At 36.4% G+C, this 22,124-nt stretch overlaps 3 protein-coding genes and 1 long non-coding RNA gene across 7 annotated transcripts; all 4 read right to left on the bottom strand.

The window, feature by feature from the left end:
- Positions 1-216: 216 nt before the first annotated feature.
- LOC140781717 (polyamine oxidase 5-like) lies at positions 217-6,770 on the bottom strand. Of its 4 annotated transcripts, none has more exons than XM_073127856.1 (10): positions 6,539-6,770; positions 4,814-4,929; positions 4,532-4,620; positions 4,317-4,430; positions 2,737-2,824; positions 2,580-2,665; positions 2,380-2,482; positions 2,192-2,289; positions 755-1,184; positions 217-659 (listed from the first exon to the last, which is right to left on the bottom strand). In XM_073127856.1, the coding sequence occupies exons 1-10, from the start codon at positions 6,564-6,566 to the stop codon at positions 348-350; spliced, it is 1,464 nt and encodes a 487-aa protein (XP_072983957.1). In that variant the 5' UTR covers positions 6,567-6,770; the 3' UTR covers positions 217-347. The 4 variants fall into 4 exon arrangements, with proteins under 4 accessions (XP_072983957.1, XP_072983947.1, XP_072983966.1 ...); XM_073127846.1 differs by having other exon boundaries at positions 2,192-2,307; positions 6,539-6,703; XM_073127865.1 differs by having other exon boundaries at positions 2,192-2,307; positions 2,770-2,824; positions 6,539-6,703.
- A 1,799-nt stretch (positions 6,771-8,569) lies between these two features.
- LOC140793241 (uncharacterized) lies at positions 8,570-9,507 on the bottom strand. Its single transcript, XR_012109929.1, has 2 exons — positions 9,008-9,507; positions 8,570-8,835 (listed from the first exon to the last, which is right to left on the bottom strand). It is a non-coding gene; the product is annotated as an uncharacterized lncRNA (long non-coding RNA).
- A 1,071-nt stretch (positions 9,508-10,578) lies between these two features.
- Positions 10,579-15,617, bottom strand: LOC140793230 (protein DJ-1 homolog D). Its single transcript, XM_073144601.1, has 5 exons — positions 15,466-15,617; positions 15,265-15,384; positions 13,377-13,817; positions 12,222-12,584; positions 10,579-11,126 (listed from the first exon to the last, which is right to left on the bottom strand). The coding sequence occupies exons 1-5, from the start codon at positions 15,514-15,516 to the stop codon at positions 10,938-10,940; spliced, it is 1,164 nt and encodes a 387-aa protein (XP_073000702.1). The 5' UTR covers positions 15,517-15,617; the 3' UTR covers positions 10,579-10,937.
- Positions 15,618-16,860: 1,243 nt separating this feature from the next.
- On the bottom strand, positions 16,861-21,238 carry LOC140802743 (zinc finger CCCH domain-containing protein 32-like). Its single transcript, XM_073158329.1, has 3 exons — positions 20,882-21,238; positions 19,399-19,509; positions 16,861-19,109 (listed from the first exon to the last, which is right to left on the bottom strand). The coding sequence occupies exons 1-3, from the start codon at positions 20,969-20,971 to the stop codon at positions 17,169-17,171; spliced, it is 2,142 nt and encodes a 713-aa protein (XP_073014430.1). The 5' UTR covers positions 20,972-21,238; the 3' UTR covers positions 16,861-17,168.
- Between the last annotated feature and the right edge of the window lie 886 nt (positions 21,239-22,124).

The raw sequence follows: 22,124 nt of genomic DNA, 5'->3' as shown, positions 1-22,124 counted from the left end.
GATCCTACGGTCATTTTCTCTCAGATGAAATAAAAATAAATTTCTAACATGAAATGATACGTTAAATTTTGAAGCGAGCAAAACCAGAGAATCTCTTTCACTAGTTCCAGTTATGTAGGTGTTAAAACTGGAACTCTTGGTTAACAAGCAGGGAGAACGAAAAAGACAAATGCTTGCAAGGAATATTAAGCTAGGTAGCAAGGAAAGAGAATCTGCTGCATCTCCAGGACATGAGGACAACTATTATTATACTGAATTAGCGAGCTACGTAGGTAGCATTTAGAAGACACTAAAACAGTTTACATACACAGTTCCGGTCAATGCTGTTCAGTAGGCTAAGAAATCAATTACATCCTGGATATCTGAAGAGGGACCATGGCTTCAGCCATTTCCTCCCTTAATACCATCTGAAAGAGATCTGAGATGCCGTGCTGCACTGAGAGACGCCTTCGGCAGTCTTCCGCAGCAGTGATACCCGACGAATAAGCCCCATGAACAGATCCAGAGTGATCGATGCAGGCAGCCTCCCCAGCAAAATATAGGTTGTCCACAGGAGCGCAAAACCTCTCGTACACATCAGCTGGTTTTCCAACCAAATCACAGGAATAGGACCCGAGAGAATCTGGGTCAGTACCCCAACGGGAGACTAAATACTGAAGCTGCAATGAATCAATAATTATGTCAGTTCTACAGCAGAGCTCAAACAACCATCGTTTATAGCATCAGGATTTGGTTTCAGAAGATGAAATCTTACCGGCTCTGTGGCATTTGGCAGCATTTTCCTTAGCTGTAACATCACCAAGTTCACAGATTCTTCATCATTTAACTTCTCTATGTCATATGCAAACCTTCCAGCAGCCATGTAAACAAGAACAGGATGTCCTGTAGCCTTGTGAAGATTGAGAAAATAACCACAAGCATAAGATGTTTGTGCCACCATTCCTAGAACTTCAACATTAGGCCAGAAAACAGTACTGAATTGAAGAGCTATCTTATTCTCAATGCCGACACCCAGGTCAGAAATAGCTGAGACCTTCCATTCTGGTAGCTCAGGTTCAAATTTTATCAAGTTTGCCTTCAGAACCCCAAGAGGCACTGTTATAATTGCAGCATCAGCAACAAAATTTGTACCATCCTCCACAGTGACCGTTACTCTATTATAAGACCGGGCAATTTTCTTCACCCTGATAACATGACCAAAAGATGGTAACAAGTTGGTATACAGGAATCTCACATATCATCTCAGCAGTGACCCAGATATTTTCTTGAAGTTACTCAAATTTAAATCTAAAAACAGGGACTCAAGCATGTATTTAGAAATTTTCTAGTAATTGAGGGGAAAAGAAACACTTGAAAGTCAAGAACTAGACTCCATTAAGAAACGGTTAGCATCAGGAGTACCATCAGAATCCTTATTATATTTGAACAAATGTGTACCAAGTACAACTAGGAAGTATTACTCTAACCAGTGGGAGAAGAACTTCATATTCCCTTTTATTCTACTCAATATGAGATCTAAAGACTAAAGCTAAGTGAGAAGATGAAGCTTAGGAAGTTGTACTCTAACCAGTGGGAGAAGAACTTCATATCCCCTTTTATTCTACTCAAGATGAGATCTAAATACTAAAGTTAAGTCAGAAGATGAAGCTTAGGATATATCAAGTTGATTCTATAGGTTTCAATGTAGGGTGTACAGAAAAAAATTCAGTATGGCATTGCGTTCATATCATAAACAAGAATAGACATATCAAAAATGAAAAAGACATGCTAAATGGTTTACATGACCATAAAGATGAAGAAGCAAACAATCTATCATAATGGTCCGAGGTCAGAATTTAGCAGCGCTATTCAAAGTAGTTCTTCACTTCTTTGAGAGTAAAGAAGTGGATAACTATCACAGCATATCCTACAAACACTTAGTCTACAACATCTTGTGCAAGATGTTGATAATCCAGATTTAGAACATCAAGCTATGTGTGTCATCCCTCCCAGAATTTAAAATTTATTATCACTTGGAAAAATCAAGTCACATGGCAAGTAACAAACTTGTAACACATAAGGGACACGAATTATCAAAAGACAAAATGCAAAGTTAAATAGAATTATAGAAACATAGGCTATCTTGAGGAAGAAAAGGATGATTTATGCACAGTTAAAAAAATTAGCAGGCCTCTTTAGTAGTACAATGCACCTGTGATTCAAATGGATATCAAGATCCTTTGCAAGAGCTTCTATGACAGGATTGTAACCTAGCACCATAAGTCCATGACCACCAGATAAAACATGCTCCTGCACATTTAAGAATAACTGACTGACAAAATATTGCAACAAAGTCCTGATAGCTAATATATTAGACATAAAAAGTATAAAGATGCTTACCTGATCCCAGTTTTTCAGAGATATTGTATCTACATCTGCAGCAAACCATGCCTCCATTCTGCATATGTACCACTGTAATACTTCATATGCTAAACCCTCTTGCCTACAAAATAAAGACATCAATGAAACTCTAACCAACCACAACATATGAAAATCATATTACTTGCAATCTTTACGTGGTTTATCCATTTATCTCCTACCTTAGATGTGGATGCCTATCAAGAACGAAGGAAATAGCTTGCAGGAGGGACATATCATTGGCATGTTCATTGCGTACCTTCACTGTCTGTAATACTCGAGAAAGTAAGCATCTAATATGTTCATAGGAAAAGCTCTAACAACAATTCAATGGCCTACCTCTTTGAGAATCCTCTCAAATGTTTCTCCTACCTCAATGACAATCTGTTGAGGAACTTGATGACCATGCTTATCATAAAGAGCATAGCTACATAAAACCAATTAGTTCATCAGTATCTCATAAGATGAAATAATTTAATTGAGCATCTAGAAAAATATGAAATTAAAATTAAACAGACTGAAGCAATGAACTATATATATATATATATATATATCTCAACTTTCTATGGGGTCGTAGTGGGTCAGGTTTTATGCCAGGTTGAGTTCGTCAATGTCAAAGACCTCATGAACCCAAACAAGATCTAGCATACTAAGCTAAGAAATTCAAGACATAAAATTGACCCACTCGAAATATTAGAAGCAATACCAACTCCATGAAATAAAAGAAATAAACTTTAAAGTACAGAATTAATTCACATACGCTTAGATTAATTAATTTATTTATGAAACATTTGTCCATCTAACGGTGTAACATCACTATGTAATCACACTCTAAAGATATCATAACTTCATACTAGAATATTTCAACCTGAATGAACCAGTCAGGTCAAAGGTAAGCACAGCTACCTGACTCATTTCTAACCAGTTTAAGTTTAGCTTACCTGAACCCAATCTGTCGAGAGAGGCATACAAAATTACCTATTTATTTCAGCCCGGTTCAAGTGGTAGCACTAGGTTCAAATGGGTTTGACAACTGCTACCCCTTACAATAAATAAGTAATGATATATATATTTATTATTATAGATTCAAAATATTACATTGCCAAAAAAGCAAATGCAATAGCGCAGATGGAGCTTAAAGATTGTTTTTTCTTTTCCAGCACAAAATGGGAACAGCTAGCAACCAGAGAATCTTCACCGAACAATTCATCAAGTCAATCTAGTCATCCTGCAGTGTGTAACATCCTGCAGCTTGTACTTTGTTTTTAAATAGAAGACTTCAAAACATACAACATTTACAGCTCAAATTTTATTTTCAGCTAGACAAGTAGGGGACCAAAAAATGCTCAAACAGTACCCATAGGTTGATAGTTTTACTTTAGAATTCCCAACCTTGAAATTAGATTTCTACTGTAAACATCTTGGGAATTCAACTATATAAGATAATACCCAGTATTTATTTATGCAAATAGTTATTGTCTTTTCAGTAATCAGTAATATCAACAGAGAAAAGGCTTACACTTAATCCTGTTCCTTTCAAAAGAACAATCAAATTTGATTTTGCTAATGAAAAGAACAGTGGAAGATTGTCAACATGCAGCTGCTGGACTCAAGATATGCTACACTTAAGCTCACTTTCACACTCAAGAAACAAATGAGTATAAGTATATCTTGGTTAGAAAAATGAGTCTATGTCAACTTATTCTGTTTAGGCATACCATAGACCTCATCATCTCAACATATAATTTTAGCACATAAATTACTTGATATAGCGATTTGCATGACAAAGACAAAATTTAAGCTCTGAAACTTTTAAGATTATTTTGAGATGACCAATAGTAAAGATACAAAAGCAACCAACCTATCTAAATCGACAGAGAGGAGAATATATTTTTATATATCAGCATACAAACAAGTACCTCTCCAGATCATGGTCATACAAAATGGAGTTGTCACCACTCGTACGGTATAGTTTCAGTCCTAGACAACGAATTAATGGTGCCAAAGAATTTTCATTGCAAACACCATGTAACCTGTATGGAAACATGAAATTGATTGATGAGACCTATTTCTATTGCATTTAGATCAAGACAGACATTAATGTCAAAGTACTAATTGCAGGATTAGAACTTACCAAGATGCTCCCATATCAATTGGACAACCAAAAGAATAGTCGGTATGCACACGACCACCCAGCCTGTCCCGTGATTCTAACAAAGTAACCTGATTTGAAAGAGGAAGTTAAGTTGCTCATGATATGTGAAAAGAAGTTACTTGACAAGTACATCATAGATAGTTGATTGAATTTGTCAAGGTGACACAGGAACATTTGCAAGTGCAGTTTTTGTTTCCTAAAGGTATAAGTTTGTTTCTCAGCAGCACTTACATACATACATATTGTGAAGGAAGTATTTACCTCGAATGAAGCATTGAACAGTGTGCGTGCAGCTGCGATCCCTGAAATGCCTCCACCAATCACAATGACCGAAGGAGGAGAAGGTTGTTGCCTCTGAATATGCGAGAGAAATAGACCTGTACCAGGAGAGAGATTTTTCAGCACATGGTGAGATAGAAGGCAAACAGAAACCAGCAAAACCAACTGATGCTTCTGTAGTAAACATAGTGACCTCATTAGTAGCACTTTTCCTGTAGCAGCAACTAAATCATTATATAAGATCTAAACTATATCCCTAAGATCAATATAAATAAGGCAGTCATTTCCAAGCAACAGTACTAATGTAGTAAATTGACCACCTACTAGATCTCATTATCACTTTACCCACGCCTCTTTGAGAGGATGTAACATAATTTTGGTCTTGAACTGGTTTTGAAACTATGTAGCTACTCCCTCTAAGGGCTAAGGCTCATCCTTCAAGCTATGTTGGGTATTGGTTACATAATACTTTTCATTCCCACCTTCAGTACTCACTTGTCTTCTTCCTAGATACTAATAGCCAAAAATATCCCATAATTTTTCCAATTAATTTAAGATAAATTAAAGATTTCTCAAGGACTTTGATTAATTAGAAGAATTGAACAATGTCCACATGAGGGTTAACAAGTGGTTACGGAATAACTATATAAATGTCTAGGAATTGCATAAAGAGAAATTCCCATACCAGGGAATTACAAGTGAATATCTTGATTGCACAAAGCACTATACAGAAAATTACGAGGAATATTCCATAATACATTCGGTGGCACTGGTGAAGCATATATTCCAAAAAGAGCTTAATTTTCCTAGGATATACCGTGGAATAAGATTATTTCGCTGAAAACCATAGTAGCACAGAATCCTTGAAAGACTCGTTCTTAAACAATGCAACTGCGAACTTAATTTCTACCTAAAATTAACTTTTTGATGCATTATAAAAGACATAGTTCATGCTTTACTTTGCAACTCTTACTAATTTTTAAGAAATCGGTGATGGAACGAAAAGTCCTGGAGTCATGCTTTAATAATTGATTCCCTTTTTATGAGAGTTAAGTTGGAAGACTGCCTTCCTCTTTCTTCTACTTAGATAGCAATGGCCAATCATTTTAAAAGGCACATTTGATTTAAAATAAAATGAGAAATCTTAGGAAATCAATTTATCTGCATAATATAGCGACTAGTTGTTATCAAGTTCCTACAGCATCTTGAACAAATAGAATCTTATTCTCTCTCTTAGCATTTTACAAAATTTGCTGCTTTGACTTATTCAGATCAAAACTTTAATGCATTAAGATGCTCTTCTTTATAATACAATCTTCATAACTTTTTCTCTTTTCCCGAATAGTTCTGTAGCTCTGAGAAAGACCGACCATTAAACTATTCTTAATGATTCCAAAACTCCCGGATTTAAATAGAAACGCATAAAGAAAACAATCAAAGCAATAATTGTCAAAGTTTACTAATCATTCTGAAGGACTACAAACAAAAGAAACCAAACTCATATTAAAATGAAATTTAGTTGCATTTTCATATATAACATAAAAAGATCCAATTTTAAATTAAGAAACGAACGTACAAATATCTAAAGAACATATTGATGAGAAAAATATCTTGTCCAGACGATCAGGGATCAACCAAAACCAACCAGAATCCCAAGAAAAACCAAACAAACTAAACCAAGATCCATCGAGTTAAATAATCCAATACCTCCCGTTCCGAGGCTCTTCGGCTCCATCCGTACCCAAGAAAACCCGATCCCCTCGAATTCCTCCCCCACTGCTTAAGATTGCTCGCAATTTAACGTTAGACTAGTACGTATAGGAATCGAATGGTAGAGAATAAAGATTAGGAGGCCGTCCATGAAGCGGCTCGCATCGGAGAGGCGACGAAGCTTATCAAACCAGCTCATACGTGACAATTTCTAGGAAACCCCCCCCCCAAACCCGCAGATCTCGAGAAGCCAGAACAAGGTTAGAGAAAGAAAGAAGAGAGAGAGAGAGGAGAAAGAAGTGGTGGGAGAAGCAAGGAATGGCTCTGCCTTTTATAAGCGACAACGGTGGGAGAGACGGAGACGGGTGTTTTTTTCAAGGACCAAAATACCCCTTTAGTTCTGCAAGAACCAAAATTTGCAAAATAATCCCTACCTTATTATTATTATTATTATTATTAAATGTCTCTCTTTTAAAATTTTAAAAAAGAAAAATTACATTTTACCCATTTTACTATTGGTTAGCCGCCATGCAAATCAACCAATAGGATGGAGAGTGACTCTTTTCTTCTTGCAAATATTCTGAAACGATTTCATGACACTAGTTTGGGCTACCAAGCATATAATATTTTTTTATCTTTTATAATATTTCTCAAAAGATAGTTCGATAATTTCTAGGCATGGCAACTTTATATTTTTTTATGCTAAATTTTAGGACGTTACGAGGATAACAGTAGGGTATTGATTAGAATTTTTTTTCCCCAAAAGATGGAGTTTTTAGAAAAAAAAAACTATTGTAAACAGTCCATAATGTAGGGGGTTATTTGAAAATTTCCCTAGTCTTTTTTAATTAGTAATAAATTGTCCATCTTGAGGGCCTTTTCGTCCTTCGAGCTAATCACTATCCGACGAGGGGTAAAATGGGAAAGGCAGGAGCTGCTTTTTCTTTTAAAAAAAAATTCATTCAAGAGCATGCATACTGGATATATAGTAGAAATAAAATTAAAAGTACTTAGACCTAAAAGCGGATAATCGAGCTATTGCTCTGAACTATAGCGCTGTCGAACTAGACTTTCAAACTAAACGTTGTACTGTTAATACTTGAAACAATGGTTTAATCGAACTAATTTTTCAGGCCATAACAACATTTATAATGGGAGTAGTACCAAGTTGGTAATATCACAAGGCGATTCAATGTGGCATTTGGAGAGTAGTTAGCTCCAAAACCCTATTAGCTTATTTGTTTATTTATTTTTTAACCTTGAATATAATATCTTAACATTTTTTTACAAAAATTAGGTATTTACGAATTCACTAATTGGTTTTCCTCAATTGACTAAAATATTTTTTTATATGGGAGGAAAGAGATATTATTAGAAGACTTGTGAGGAAAGGAAGAAGGGGACAAAGATTGAAATGATAATTTATCAATATGATATCCTATTAAGGGCAAAATAGTAATCTAATTTTTTGTTAAATTCTTTTAATTGGCACCGAGAAAAATTGGTGTTTGGTATCAAAATTAAGTTAGTAAAACACTAACCTAATTCAATCTTTTTTTTCAATAAAAAAAACCCCTTAAATGCGATCTAAATGAGCCGAGCTCACATCGTCGTCACCACCGCCACCACCACTAAGGAGACGAGAATTTAGACACTTGTCCAGGGATGGGGCCAAAACCTACTATTCATAAAGTGGAAAAGTGCAGCTTAATTAGGTTAATCCAAAGCTACTTTTGGCTGCCAATGGGTAGGATTAGAGTAGGTATGTTTTTGTTTTTGAGAATTATAGGTATGCCTTTGTTAAGTGCGATTAGAGTTTGATTCCATTCGGATGCCAGGATTTTTCCCTTGGTGACGGCGATAATAATCTAAAATACAACTTCACATTTGTCTAACAAAATATTTTAAAATATTTTGAGTTCATAAATTTAATCTTCTTAGCTACTTTCTGCTACGTTGGAGAAAAAGAAAAATTTCTTGTAGAAATGAAAGTTAAACGCCCCACATTCATAGCACTTGGTAGGTAGGTTGTGTAGAAATGATCCACATTCCTGCTTGTATAGCACATAGTTTTCTGCCAGCAAAAACTTTGTATAGGTATAGCTAAGCACTCACAAGAACTACCAGATTGCATATGATGCCATCAATAAGGCCATAATAATCCAAGTCTCGGCGCCGTCTATTTTAATTAATGAGGTACATATACTATTGCTTTCCAATGTGTGATGTCACTAGATAAGTTTTCATGCAGTTCTTTGACTTCCATTTGTTCCATTGGGGTTTGAGAAACAGACCTGCAGTTGGGACCTTTTCATTAATTAAAAAACATGAGTATAGATTTCTAATTCACACTTGGCAAGAAAAGAAAATTCAATTAGGATCAAAATGTTAGGACATTAGCATGAAGTAATAAAATCTAGTTTGAATAAGTATCTGAAACAGACTTAATTTCACGAAAAATCTAACCTAAATTGCACGCCTGCGTAAATGATCGAGGATTCGGACTCAGGGGCAGACTTTGAGATTGTAAGTTGTTCAAGCATGTAGCAGAGCTCATCATCCTTCTTGCAGGATTTCAGAATGAATTGGGAGAATTTGCTTAGAATCTTCACTTTTTCTTCTGTCTGAAACTTTTCTTTTTATCTTTTTTTCTTTCTGAAAACTGAACCTTAACAGATGTGAACTTTATGTTGTGTTAAAGGTGTCAGAAAAGCTAGAGAGAGAAGAGATTTTTGTGACATATTAGAAAGAAGAAGATATAAAGAGAAGGAAGAACTTTGTAAGTAATGGAAAAACAAAGTTGTCTGAAATGAATACTGCAAGGGATACGATGGATCATATTCTCAAATAAATGCACTAAGACAAGTCAGGGACATTCATATAGCAAAAAAAAAAGAGAAGTTTTTCTCACATGCTCTGAATCTATATATCCAATATATCTTCTTTCTGCTGACTGGACATTCTTATAGCAAAATAGAGACAAGTTATTCCAACATGGTCTAAATCCATACGACAAATAGATCTTTCTGCTGAGCAGTATACTAAATTTTCTTCCCTAATTGTAACTGTGAGATGGTGATCCATAATATAGCACCATTAGTCCAGATACAGACAGAAAGGCACTCACTTTCACATTATCAGATTGCAGGATTTAGACTCAATAATTGACATTTTGCACACAAAAATTTAACTGATGATGAATGCTAATGCTTAAATTCACATAGACATAATAAAGTTCCCTCTACTCAGGGTCTGCATCACATGATCAAAAGGATACTCCTTCGTCACCACTCATCTCTCTCTCTCACTCTACAAGTGAGTATTACTATATCTCTGTATTGTAAGCCTCACAAGGAAATCAAGCACACGATAATAGCATATCGCGTAAAGATTTATTCATGAAAAAGACTTCCACCCAACAACCCACATGGGAATCAGTATATGAGCAACATTTTGTGGTATATATCTACTTTCATGCACACGGATCTGGAAAATAAACCCCTTGCAGATTCTCATAAATTTGGCAACCATGAACTGATCTTTTTGGGACAAAAGTGAGTGTGAGGGAATTGTTGTCTTCAAGCAAGTTGCGAGGCCAGTAGCATGTAGGAGAGGTGCATGTTCATGTGATCAAGTGAGGTGGTCAAGATGCTTATTCCATTTTGGTGACCCACAACTTGATTGGCTTATTTCAGAACACCACATGTGAATGGTCCATACACTACAATTTACCCTAAATAAATATGCAAAATGCCGACATCGCTAGATGGATATCCCCTATGACCAAATTTTGGCTGGTTGATCAGAAGAGACGGAATTGAGGAATCTTTCATCTATATTAGCTAATACACATGAAAGATTTTTTTTTCTGATTAATTATTCAAATGAAAGTTAAATGTCTTCTAATGCAAAACTGAAGTCTAAAACTTGTGTAGAGTTACCCACCTATCAGTAACACAAGCCCTGGTACAATTAGTTTAGCCTGGTAGTGAATAATTCCTTTTTTTTGTTTCTATCAGCACAAGCATACTAGTATATGGCCCAAAGAGCACAGCACAAATCAAATTATTCAAAGAATACTGCAAAGGATAAAGATCAGAAACCAATCTTATCCTTATTACATTTATGAAGAGAAGTTCCTAATAAGAAAGTTCTTGAGGTAGGGAGAATATAACTTCAACTATGCTGTACTTCAACCCAAGCTGACAAAATGAAGGAAACAAAAAGATCACCTATTTGTACATGCACCCATTAGGCAGCATATGGGTATGATAAAAAAGAGACTGGTCCATAAAGTATCATGTACTAATGTGTATTAGACCGATGGTTCAAGATCTCTCAAGACACATACCAGTATTATGCATAGAGATATATTGACATAGATTCACTTGATATATTAGAATGAGACCTTGATTCCAAGTAAAGCCATAAGCTGCGAAACAAACTCCGGGTGTCCTGGCCAAGCTGCACCAGTGACTAGATTGCCATCAGTGAAGCAACGGTCGATCGGTTCAGGATCCAGCCATGTTGCTCCGGCCAGCACCACATCGAGCTTCACGGCAGGATATGCAGTGCATTTTCTCCCCTATTAAATGTTCAATGAAGACCAATCCTAAGAATGTTTTAACACTCTATTGTATAAAAAGAGCATGTTATTTTAAATATACTAAATAAACACTTGTATTTGCAATGGAGTTCTTAGAAAGAAGAGATAGTAAAAAAGAGTCAGGACCATGTTTGCATCACAATGGTAGATCATTATCTGTCTATAGAAATAAAATTGCAATTACTGTATGATTCTTAAAAATCATATCTACATTTTCCTGATGATTAATTATAAAAAACGGCATTAGAATGAAAATGTCATCATTTTCTACATAGCAAGACATTTTCTACAGAATCTAGTCATTTACACAAGAAGAAGGAAGGATAAAGGAACTGAAATTGAGGAAAAAACTTTTTGTTGCTTTTCTGGGAATGTTGAGAACGAAGACGTGGTAGCTGAGAAAGAATGACATGCCTGCTAACTATTAATTTGATAAGATCACATGATAATACAGAGAGTCCCATCAATAAGTAGAGTACTGAATCAAACAGAAGATCAAAAACATATTGTGAATCACCGGAAATGGTTCGGGTTGGATGCTGGATTACTTCCAAATGATTGATACTACATTATCAAATAACCAGTTACTTTAACAGGAACGCCCAATTTAACTGGGTCAGAATTCCCTGGACAATGCACTATCATTTCATTGAACCCCCTTGCAATTATACCCTCTTCCTTCCTAGTCATTGCTCATATATAGCCAATTCTTATTTAATTGATCCATCACAGATTTGTCAGGCTTCTCAGGTTTAATAAGGAGTGAAAATATAAATCTGTAAAGTATTATGTCCAAAGGTAGATATATTTCCCAAAATTAAATAATAAAAATCCTTGATTGAACTTTAGATGTATTACTTTCTGATGGAGATCTCATCTTCATAAAGAGAATTGCTGAGAATATTAGTATATTTTCCTGATATTCCTAGCTTATTTTGCTTTTTGGATGGATTTTAAAATCTTCGTTCCTCTTGTTCATAATCTTAGTATTAGATTTCCTATATAAATGACAGTTAGATATCTTGCAGCAGTATACTAAATCATATCATTCAAAGAATAACTTATCATAATTACCTTGAGAACTCCAGCAGCTGCCAAGATCTGTTGTCCATGGCAAATTGATGCGACAGGCTTCCCTTGATTTATGAAATGCTTCACCAAAGCAATGACTTCCTCATTCAATGCGAGGTACTCAGGGGCACGCCCTCCTGGGATTACTAGTGCATCATAACTCGCAATATCCAACCCTAAGAAGGATGCTGTCAGGGTAAAATGATGGCCTGGCTTTTCACTATAAGTCTGGTCACCTTCAAAGTCATGGATAGCAGTTGGACATTTCTCGCCTGCATCTTTACCGGGACACACTGCATCAACTATGCAACCAAGAGCTTGAAGAGATTGGAATGGAACCATCACCTCATAATCCTCCATGAAATCCTGCAAATATGTATAGGATCAAATTAGAATTAAACCTATAATACAGGAATGACAAGGCAAAATGTTTGCAACTACTACATTTCGGTCTTTTAAATTCAAATAGGACACATATTCTTCTGTGATTGACTTGATTCAACTATTCAATGAATTCAAGCATCAAATTCTATCTGTCAGCTTCTTACTGCCAGGGAAACCTATAACGGGGAAGATGAACTGGCAGAAACAAACAGCTCTCTAAATGGAAGGGGGAGAAAAAGGACAAAATATTCCTGGAAGTGGGGTGGGTTTGTTTGCCTAGGATTCCAAGGTACCACAGGGGTCCACCAAGGATACCACTAAATTTTTGTAAAAGTAGAGAGATCTGATGCCATGATCATTTATACCTATGTACTTATGTGTTATGCTAACTACCAAGAAGTTTGCAAGCTTTAGTTGTCCAATTACCTCCTGCTTGGAAAGAAGTACATATATATATATATATATATATAGAGAGAGAGAGAGAGAGAGAGAGAGAGAACTAGGACAAATTACACAGTGCTAGACTGACATTCTCATGGTTTCACTAAACAAGCAAACAGAAATTTGTGTTCTGAAAACTGTATTTGCAGGAAAATTGTTTAATAGACTACTATCAGAAAGTAAATAGATTACTCAGTTAGGAGGTGTCCTTCAGATGGTTTAATGATATGATACAAGAAATAGGCAAGAAAGAAAAGAAGAAACCTCTGAATCTCTGATAAGAAAGTTCAAGCATGTATGGCACAAATTTCCAGGATAGTTTCATGTACATACCCCACAGAGGAACAAAATCCTTTTATTGGAGCCTGTTATGTTGCCTCCAAGTGCTTTCACCAAAAGGTTGATGTATTCAGGATGTCCATTATAAGTTACTCCTGTTATAAGATTGTCATCTGCAACACATTTCGACAATGTATCTGCTTCTACCCAGTGAGAATCTGCGGCAATCAAAGCTGGCTTTATGGTGGGATAAGCTGTACATTTTCGACCTTTCACCACCCCAGCAGCTGCCAAAACCAATTGCCCATGGCAAATAGATGCAATTGGCTTCCGAGAATCGAAAAATTTATGCACTATGCTCAGAACTGATTCATCCATTGCAAGATACTCAGGTGCACGGCCTCCAGGAATTATCAGTCCATCATATCCACTCACTTCAATCTCATCGTAGGTTGCATTGAGAGTGAAATTATGACCCCTTAATTCAGAATATGTCTGCAGCATGAAATCACTGCTTGTAAGAAAGAAACACTCATGTGGTGAGAAAAGAACCAAGTGCAATGCACAAAAAGAATAAAAGAAGAAATTTTATTTAAGTCATCTGTTAACATCAATCTGGATCCTATGCCATTGGTTGTTTCCTATAAGGATATGACAAAAAGAGTATAATCATAAGACAATATAATAACAGGAATTAGCAAACTTCACTACTGATATGCGAAGTACATCACACATAATACCTGCGAGTCAAACAGGATATTTATTAAGTTTCTCCAGGAAAACAACCTTTTATAATCAAAGTTTCTGCAAGCACTGTTGCAAATAGTGCTGACGAACATTTTCACGAGTATCATAAAAGAAGTTATCTGCTAGAAAGTAGATAAGATCTTCCAACTTTGATGAACTGATTCTATTTTGGGAGAACAAATTATATTTACAACAGATACAAGAATAGAGGTTTAACGATTTCCTGCCCTTGCTAACTGAGTTAGTTCATTGCTCGGTATCGAGTATGCTTGTTCGGAGTTATAAACATGTTCTACATTCCGATCACCCAAGCAAGGAGTTTTTTACCATTCTAGGTCTACTCACCATACATTGTACCTAAGTAAGTGAGGTCTAAACTTATTTGACAGGACAGTGTGACTTTTAGTCCATGTGGTTACCATGTAAGCATGCCCAGGAAAATTGTTTTCAGAGTTAACAATTCTATTCAACAGAAATTGCCAACTCGCTGAGCGGTTTTTGGTATTTCTAGTGAAACAAAGGTCGTTGTGTAAACTGTTGATCAAAATTCAGAGATTTATATACATTTATCCGTTACTACATATGAATATCCAGAATTGCATGTAGAGAAAAAATTCTATTAAATAAAATCACTAACTCAAGCAGCGGTTTTTGTACAGGCATACAAATTAATATATATGGTATCCACGTGGACTAGAAGTCATCTAATCTCGTAAATAAGCTTGGAACTCCCTCAATCGGGTACAACATTTGGTGAACAGACTTAAAATAGTTTTTCAACAAAAAAAAAAAAAAACCCAAGCAAGCCATATGCAATTTCACTTCGATATTCTAAAGGCAGGAGGCTCACAAATTCTGAAAGTTACACTAGGAATTAGTAATTACCAAAATTTCTTACTTCCAAGATCGAACTTTTAGCTTCACTCTTACAGAAGTAACCAAACAACTAGAACAAGAACCCAAACATGCCCTAACTATTTGGAATCGGCTATATAGATGTTTTCCCAGTGTTCTCAAGCATTTATTAATTCCTCCCGCGTCAAGGTATCTACCCAATCCAATTGCAACTACAAAACTAGTTAAGTCCTAAACTTCCTATTACTTACAACCCCAATCAGCTCACTTCCTTCATTATAAATATCAAAACCAAAACCTTTTTCACCATTTCAACAAACACAAAGCCCCATCCGATTACCTGATAGCCCGGAAATCCTTGCTGAACGGCCGTTCGGCAAATCTCCCCCGCCTTCTTCCCAGGGCAAACCGCATCCACCGCAATTCCATACGCTTGCAGTGCTTGGAAGGGAACCATCACCTACGAGATCATCACAGGAATCATACATCCGTATAGGAATCGATAAGCGAATAGGTCATCCGAGGTAGTGATGATAAGTACCTCGTAATCCTCCATGTAGTCGCCGCACAGGATAAGCACCTTCTTCGCCATCTCTCTCTAGACTTCCGTTTGAGAAGCGAGAGAGCTCGGTTAAGTGATTGATATATAACGGTGGAGAGCCAGAGAGAGTGAGAGGAGTAGGAGAGGAAGTGGGTACGTGTCGGATTATTTTTAATCGATTTCATCGTGTTGGGTGAGTGATGTGATGGATGGAGGGGATCAGATCCAGGAGTTTCGTGATTTAGATAAGGGAGGGAGGCTTAATAAAATGTTAAATATATCGGGCGGTTCTATTCGTCTAAAGATGATCCAGGTTAGGTTTTGACTCTAAGAAATTAGACGCCCATATATCGGGCGGCTCTATTCGTCTAAAGATGATCTAGATTACGTTTTGACGCCATATCTACTCTTGGCTCTTCTCCTTTGATCTAAGAAAAGTCCTCTTTTATTTTATTTCTTTTTTTTTAAAGTTTGATTAAGTTTGTAATAAGTCATATCGGATAACCAAGATTATAACTTTATTATTCCCTCTTTCATTTTGGTAATACGGAGTAATATGGAATAAGAATACGTTTATTATATTATAAGTCCCTTTATCATGGTATAGTACGTAAATAAATCACTTAAGTCTATACTAATATGGTTATACATATTTCTCTCTCCTCTCCTATTTCATCTAATACCTTTACATTTACCAATAATTTTTATGTTTAAAACATATCGCTCTTTCTCTCTTTCTTCTTCTTATCAGGTCGTTATAGAAATATATTTTAAATATTTATCAAATTATTATTTTGATTTTATGTTTTATCAAGTGTAATTATAACATGCTATAATATTATGCAACTAAATAATAGAATAACTTACATTAATATATAACTAATGTAAGAAATTAAAATAACTATATTAATATTGGTCTTATTGCACATCTTCTGCTAAAGTTTTAGCATTGTTTAGCACCTTATGTTAGACAAGTATCTATATTTTAGCTTATGTCTCATGGACCCTCCCTTTGTCCTGAATGAAATGGTATAGCAGTATTTGATGGACTCCTCTTGATTTGCTCTTTAATTAATTTGACAACTCTGTTAAATTTCATCAGTTCCAGTGCAGTGAACTTTAGAGCCATAAATTCTACAAGAAATAATAAGGATATAATGCTGAGAGCCAAGTAGAGAAGCAAACCCAGATGCAATTGCTGGTAGAAAGCTCTGTTCTCTACAGCATATGCTTACAAATCATCATTATAACGTTTATAAGAGTTCACTTAAAGATTATGATATTTGTTAGCACCCCTTGCATCTCCAGTCATTCCCCAAAGACGGCCCTCTTCATGAAAACTCCTTATCAAAAAGTACATTCAAAGCACCCAAGAAGTTTCAAGGGAGAAACAAATTGCAAAATCAAGATGTACCCTGGATCAGGTGATTCATTACCAAATCAATCTGGAAAAATAATTGAACATAAATATTTTATGAGCAGTTAGGTAACTGATACAAGGTTTAGATTACAGGGATCAGAGAGTTGGCAAATAAACACCTCAACCTTTTGACTATCACTACGCATATATGGCTTCGCACATTTGATGAGCCTCGTTGAAGAACAAACTTTGGCACTAGTGACATCAAAAACAATAAGCGCCATCATAACTCTCCAAGAGATTTGAAAACCTTCGAGCACTAACATCTGTTCTCCTACATTTCTCAAGAAAACATGACGCCCACCTTCTTAGCAAAATCATCCTCATCATCCAACTCATCCTCCTCCTCCTGATATGCATTATCGTCTTCTGTTCTATAGTCCCCACCATCTACTGCCTCGTAGTCAGACTCTCCTCTCGAATCATAATGAACAGCCTCTTGTTCCTCCATTACATCCACATCCATACCACCTTCAGTAACAGGGATATCCCCTTCAGCAGGAGATTGACCATCATAAATTATACTCTCACCTTCGGTAGGGATCAGCCCCTCTTCTTCATCATCAATACTTCCAACTTTATCTTCGGCAATGTTACTAAAATAAGAATCGTGTTCCTTCTCTTCAACTGGAGGAATAAACTGCACATCTGAGTTAAGTGATGCACTATTGCCAGAATCTGCCTCTCTTTTCCTCTTCAGAATCACATTCAGGGGCTTTGGATCATCAAAAGACAGAGAACATTCAGATTCTCGAAGCTCCATTTTCATGTTATCTGGCATCATAGAAGCAGGAGTCGTACTCCCTGTTGAGTGATCTTGGGAGCTCTCAACGACCTTTGCACCTTTAAGCTCTGCAAGACTTTTCGGACCAGCAAAGTCCAGTGACTCCACATCATCTCTTTTGGTTGGCTTGCCGATAAGGCTCCTAGCACCTGCTGCAAACTCCTCATTTGATTTATGACTTATATTTTCCTGATGCCTCCTTTGAAACTCTACTGGCCTGACTGGTGATAATCTTCCTTGAGGTTGTCCTACATCTCTTCTTTTCCCAGTCTGCACGTCAACTTTATCTGGTGAAGATCTGCCAGGAAGTACTATTCTGCCTTTGAGACGGGTACTTATGGAGCTTTCTCGAGGATTCTGATGCCGATCTATGTGAGCATGGTGACCACGGATTCTCTCCTCTGTATAATTATCTCTCTGGTACCGTTTAGTGTGCCCATCTGGAGTAACAGCCGATCTTGAACCATTGAGTCTTCTTTGTTTCAGCAGCTGATGGCGCAAATCTGACCTGTCCATCTCATCATGACTGGTCTCTTTCTGCAAAAGCCTTCTGTCAGAGAAGGATGATCTGTCTGAAATCCTTTTAGAGGAAACCCTGAGCTGCTCACGTCCAGAGACATCATGTGCCTGTCCAAGCCGATCATAATCATCCATTCTACTGTATCGATCCTTTTCATATTTGGTGTTGAGTTCATAATCAATGTGATTCTCATAATCATCCCTGGAATTCAAATTACGGCCACCCTTTACTGGTGCTCTTCCAAAGTCATCCTGATTGTGTAAGCTACCAGATTCTTCATCATCATCATTATCTACAAGAACATCAAAACCTGGAGAAGACTCCCTCAGGAACTCACCAGCTTCCCTTCCATTCAGGAGCTGGTCGTCTAAAGGTTGAAATTGGTCCTTTAGCTTGTTTTGCATATGTGCATTGCCAGGGGGAAGATGGTCCTGATGAAATCTAGGAATGTCATCAGTCGATGAAAAAGACAGCACTGATGGAACATTGTTTGGTACATGCACATCCTTGGTTAAAGATTTTGCAGAGGTCAGAGGCACTTGTTTGGACTTAACATTTACCGTGTGGTTAAAAATATTTGGCTTATCAGAAGACGGCACAGGGGAACTATGGGTAGATATATTTTGCTGTTTAGACTCCATGTTCCATGAATACTTCTGCATCTGAGGTGGCTCAGTAAGAGAAGTAGAAAACTTTACAACCTGTTGTGGAACAGCAATACGAGCTGCAGATGTTCCATGCATGAAAATGCATTTATCACCTTTTAAACAGTTACCTTTCTGAAAGTAATAACATGGAACACTCTGTTTGTTCATATTAGAAGCCGGAACATGAGGTGCAGGGATTTCTGCAGATATTGCAGCTTGAGATGAAGCAGCCTGTCCCGGAGTTGTTGGTGTCCCCAATAGACCATCAAGTGGCTGAAGAAAGAACAGCAATAAATACAATTAATCGTAGTTTGACAGAGTAAATGTTCAAGTAAACCAATAAGACTGCACATGGTGATTGATAATGCCTTTTAGTATGAACTATAGAAAAGCCAACCATTTTTCTTTACATCATACAAAATACTAAGAAATAAGAATTAAATAAGCAGTGATAGAAACTTCTGCTGAAATGATCTGATGCATCACAAGACAGGAAGTCTGTGGATGTGGATGTGGATGTGAATGTATGTGAATATATAAGATGTCAAAAACAGAGGCTTACTGGGTGTCTGAAGGAACATTTTGGATTCAAGCAGTTTCCATTTAACCAGTACCAACAGTCCCTTGGGTTAACTCTGGAACTCTCACTGTGACGATAATCACACTCGCTTCCCTGAGTAAAGAGACCCAAGAAAGATGATATATCAGATAGTTAGTGAATATGAATAGAAGAGCCACAAACTTGGGTGCAAAACCTCCCTAAATCTCGCATAGGCTTAATCAACATGTGAGTTGCAGACAGCAAAATCTCTCAGAAAAAGAAAAGAAAATAGAAATAAAAGATAGCACCATGAAAACAACTACAGTGCAAAACAAGAAGAAAAAAAGAGTAACAGATACAAGCAAACTTTCTCTCACAAGTCACAATCTATTAGAGATCAGTCAAAGATTGCCAGGAAGTCATAAAAAGCCTGTGGTTTGTTAAAATTCAAGCTCGTGATTAAGTCAGCCCTATGTGATCTCTCTCCCCATAAAGGCAATTCATTTTTGCAACGACAAACATATGACCTACCAAAGAGATCAAGGATTCGGTACAAGCTTCGGGTAGAGAATAGGAGTCATTCTAAATTAACTTGGTTTCCATGGACAATGAACTAGAACAAACATTCATAGTCTCAATATCAAAATTGAACTGATCCACTAAGTGACATTCATTCAACTTCTTACCACTTTCCAAATTAGATGAAACATTGCTTGCCTCACACAAACTCATTATCTGCTTGTGATTGGATATAAAGAAGAGTTCTTTATATTTCTCTGGAGTAGAAAATCTTTTCACTTGTTGGTGAAAAGAAAACAGTTTTCAGCCTCATAGTTTGGCATTAGCATAATTGCATTACCACCTTAAATGTGTGCATCCTTATAGTTGTTAACTGCACGTGGCAATTCTTCTACATGACATTTTTTTCTTCTCAACATTATGAGCAAAGCAACTGCGAGATGACTAAGGCCACACTTATGATTACAGAATCCTTGAGCAGCTACTCATTAATGACTACAAACAAAAGCAAGTACATGCTAAACCTGCCAAACCGACACTGCAAATGGAAACCTATGCTTCTGACGCCTATTCCAAGTAAAAAAAAAATCTATGACAGCACAAAGTTAAGGGTTAAGGATTAAGTTTTCCCACCGTATTCATTATTAGCTATCAGCTCCCATTCCAATAACATTCATAATTTCATACCAAGAAATCTAGTTTAGATAATGATGTGATCAATCCGAATTAACTGCCGCAATAGATCTTGTCCGAAAGATGAACGCTTTCTTGTCACAAGACTCCAATTTCCCACTTTTCCCACACCGGAACCCTAAATTCCAGAGAATCTTACCTTCCATACATCTCTAAAACCACTCAAAGATACTACACTTAAACCAACACATACCAGCCGGGGCAAAACCCGTCCAAAGCTCATGTCAGCAAGAAAAACAAAATAAGAACGAAATTGAAATTTAATTCTAGAGAGAAAGTGAGAGAAAGGTACCTTCTTGCAGGTCAAAGGCGAGGCAAGGAAGTAAACGCAGTCGGTATTCCTCTTCTGCTCCTCGTCCTCCATGCCCCCGCCGGATTCCATTTTTCTGTTACCGCCGCCAAAATCCCTCCTTTACTTGTCCCGCGTAACCCAATCAAAAATCCGAGATCGACCGAGCTCCTCCAACGCGAGTAACGAGGTCAGCGAGCTCGGGCCGAGGAGATCGGAGGATTTAGGGCAGCGAGAGAGGAGAAGTCGGCGGCGGCCGAGATAGAGAAAGCGGGAGAGAGGAAGGAAGCAGGAAGAGAGCTAGAAGAGAACTAATAGTTGGCATAGATCTAAGGATGAGGTTGGATCGCCGCATCGGACGAGCGAGACAGGGGAGATGCATGCTATTTATGTAACTAAACTACTTCTACTTATTTTTGGTTTAACATTATTTTTACCCAGAAGGATTTAAATTAATAAGTCACTCTTTTAGTCTTGTTTACCAGTTAATTCGAGAATAAATATTCTTCTTCTCAAAATGAGGACTTTATTTTAAAATTTATTATTTTATATTTACTTATATTCTAGAATAAATATGTAATAATTATTTTTAATATGATATAAGGTAAAAAAAATGAGAAAATTATGTTTTATTTTTTATGAAATTAGTATAATTATCTTTTAATTTGATATAAGGTAGGTTGATGTGATAAGTATCAAGAGTAAATTAGAGGTACTGTGTGTTATAAGATGTAATTTTAATAAATAATATTTATATTCTAGAATAGAGTTACTATGGTATTTATATTTTGGAATAAGAAAAAAAATATATTATTCATAAAATGAACTGAGTGCTTTGTGTTTAGCTAAATTTTATCAAAACTCCTAATATCACTTATAGGGTTATACCTCTTACAGACAAACATGCGACATTGAGATCTTGTGAACTATCATAATTTTTATAAGGATTACATGTTTAATAAAAAATTAATTTCATAATTATAACCTTTGCTCTTATGCATATTTCGAGTACATGGACATAGAGGCTGATAGAGATTGAGGAAGAGAGAGATTGAGAGGTAGAAGAGGATTGAAAGGTATGAAACTTATAATTTAGAGAGAAAGAAACGTGGAGAGAATGGTAAAAAATGATAAATTGACTGGTCGAGAGAGAGAGATGAAAAAGAGGAATAGAAAATAATTCACAGTAGGAGTTGCTATTTGGAGAGAAAAATATGATGAATAAAAGAGAAGAGTGTTGAGAGAG

The sequence above is a fragment of the Typha latifolia genome, chromosome 1 (assembly GCF_019914945.1).
Source record: "Typha latifolia isolate L0001 chromosome 1, TyphaL0001v2, whole genome shotgun sequence".
NCBI classification, from domain to species: Eukaryota; Viridiplantae; Streptophyta; class Magnoliopsida; order Poales; family Typhaceae; genus Typha; species Typha latifolia.
The sequence above is the reverse complement of the archived record's forward strand: the minus strand, read 5'-3'. Positions and strand labels throughout refer to the sequence as shown.

Excerpts from the sequence above, each read along its gene's own strand:
- LOC140781717 (XM_073127836.1), bottom strand. The coding sequence starts at position 6,566 with ATGGAGCCGAAGAGCCTCGGAACGGGAG. Across the intron at positions 2,666-2,736 it reads TTGAGAGGATTCTCAAAGAG|ACAGTGAAGGTACGCAATGA; the intron begins GTAGGCCATTGA and ends CGAGTATTACAG. Across the intron at positions 1,185-2,191 it reads GATATCCATTTGAATCACAG|GGTGAAGAAAATTGCCCGGT; the intron begins GTGCATTGTACT and ends TCATGTTATCAG.
- LOC140793230 (XM_073144601.1), bottom strand. The coding sequence starts at position 15,516 with ATGGCGAAGAAGGTGCTTATCCTGTGCGGCGACTACATGGAGGATTAC. Across the intron at positions 15,385-15,465 it reads ACTACATGGAGGATTACGAG|GTGATGGTTCCCTTCCAAGC; the intron begins GTACTTATCATC and ends ATGATCTCGTAG. Across the intron at positions 13,818-15,264 it reads AAGGATTTCCGGGCTATCAG|ACATATTCTGAATTAAGGGG; the intron begins GTAATCGGATGG and ends TTCATGCTGCAG.
- LOC140802743 (XM_073158329.1), bottom strand. The coding sequence starts at position 20,971 with ATGGAATCCGGCGGGGGCATGGAGGACGAGGAGCAGAAGAGGAATACC. Across the intron at positions 19,510-20,881 it reads CGCCTTTGACCTGCAAGAAG|GGAAGCGAGTGTGATTATCG; the intron begins GTACCTTTCTCT and ends CTCTTTACTCAG. Across the intron at positions 19,110-19,398 it reads AATGTTCCTTCAGACACCCA|CCACTTGATGGTCTATTGGG; the intron begins GTAAGCCTCTGT and ends TTCTTTCTTCAG.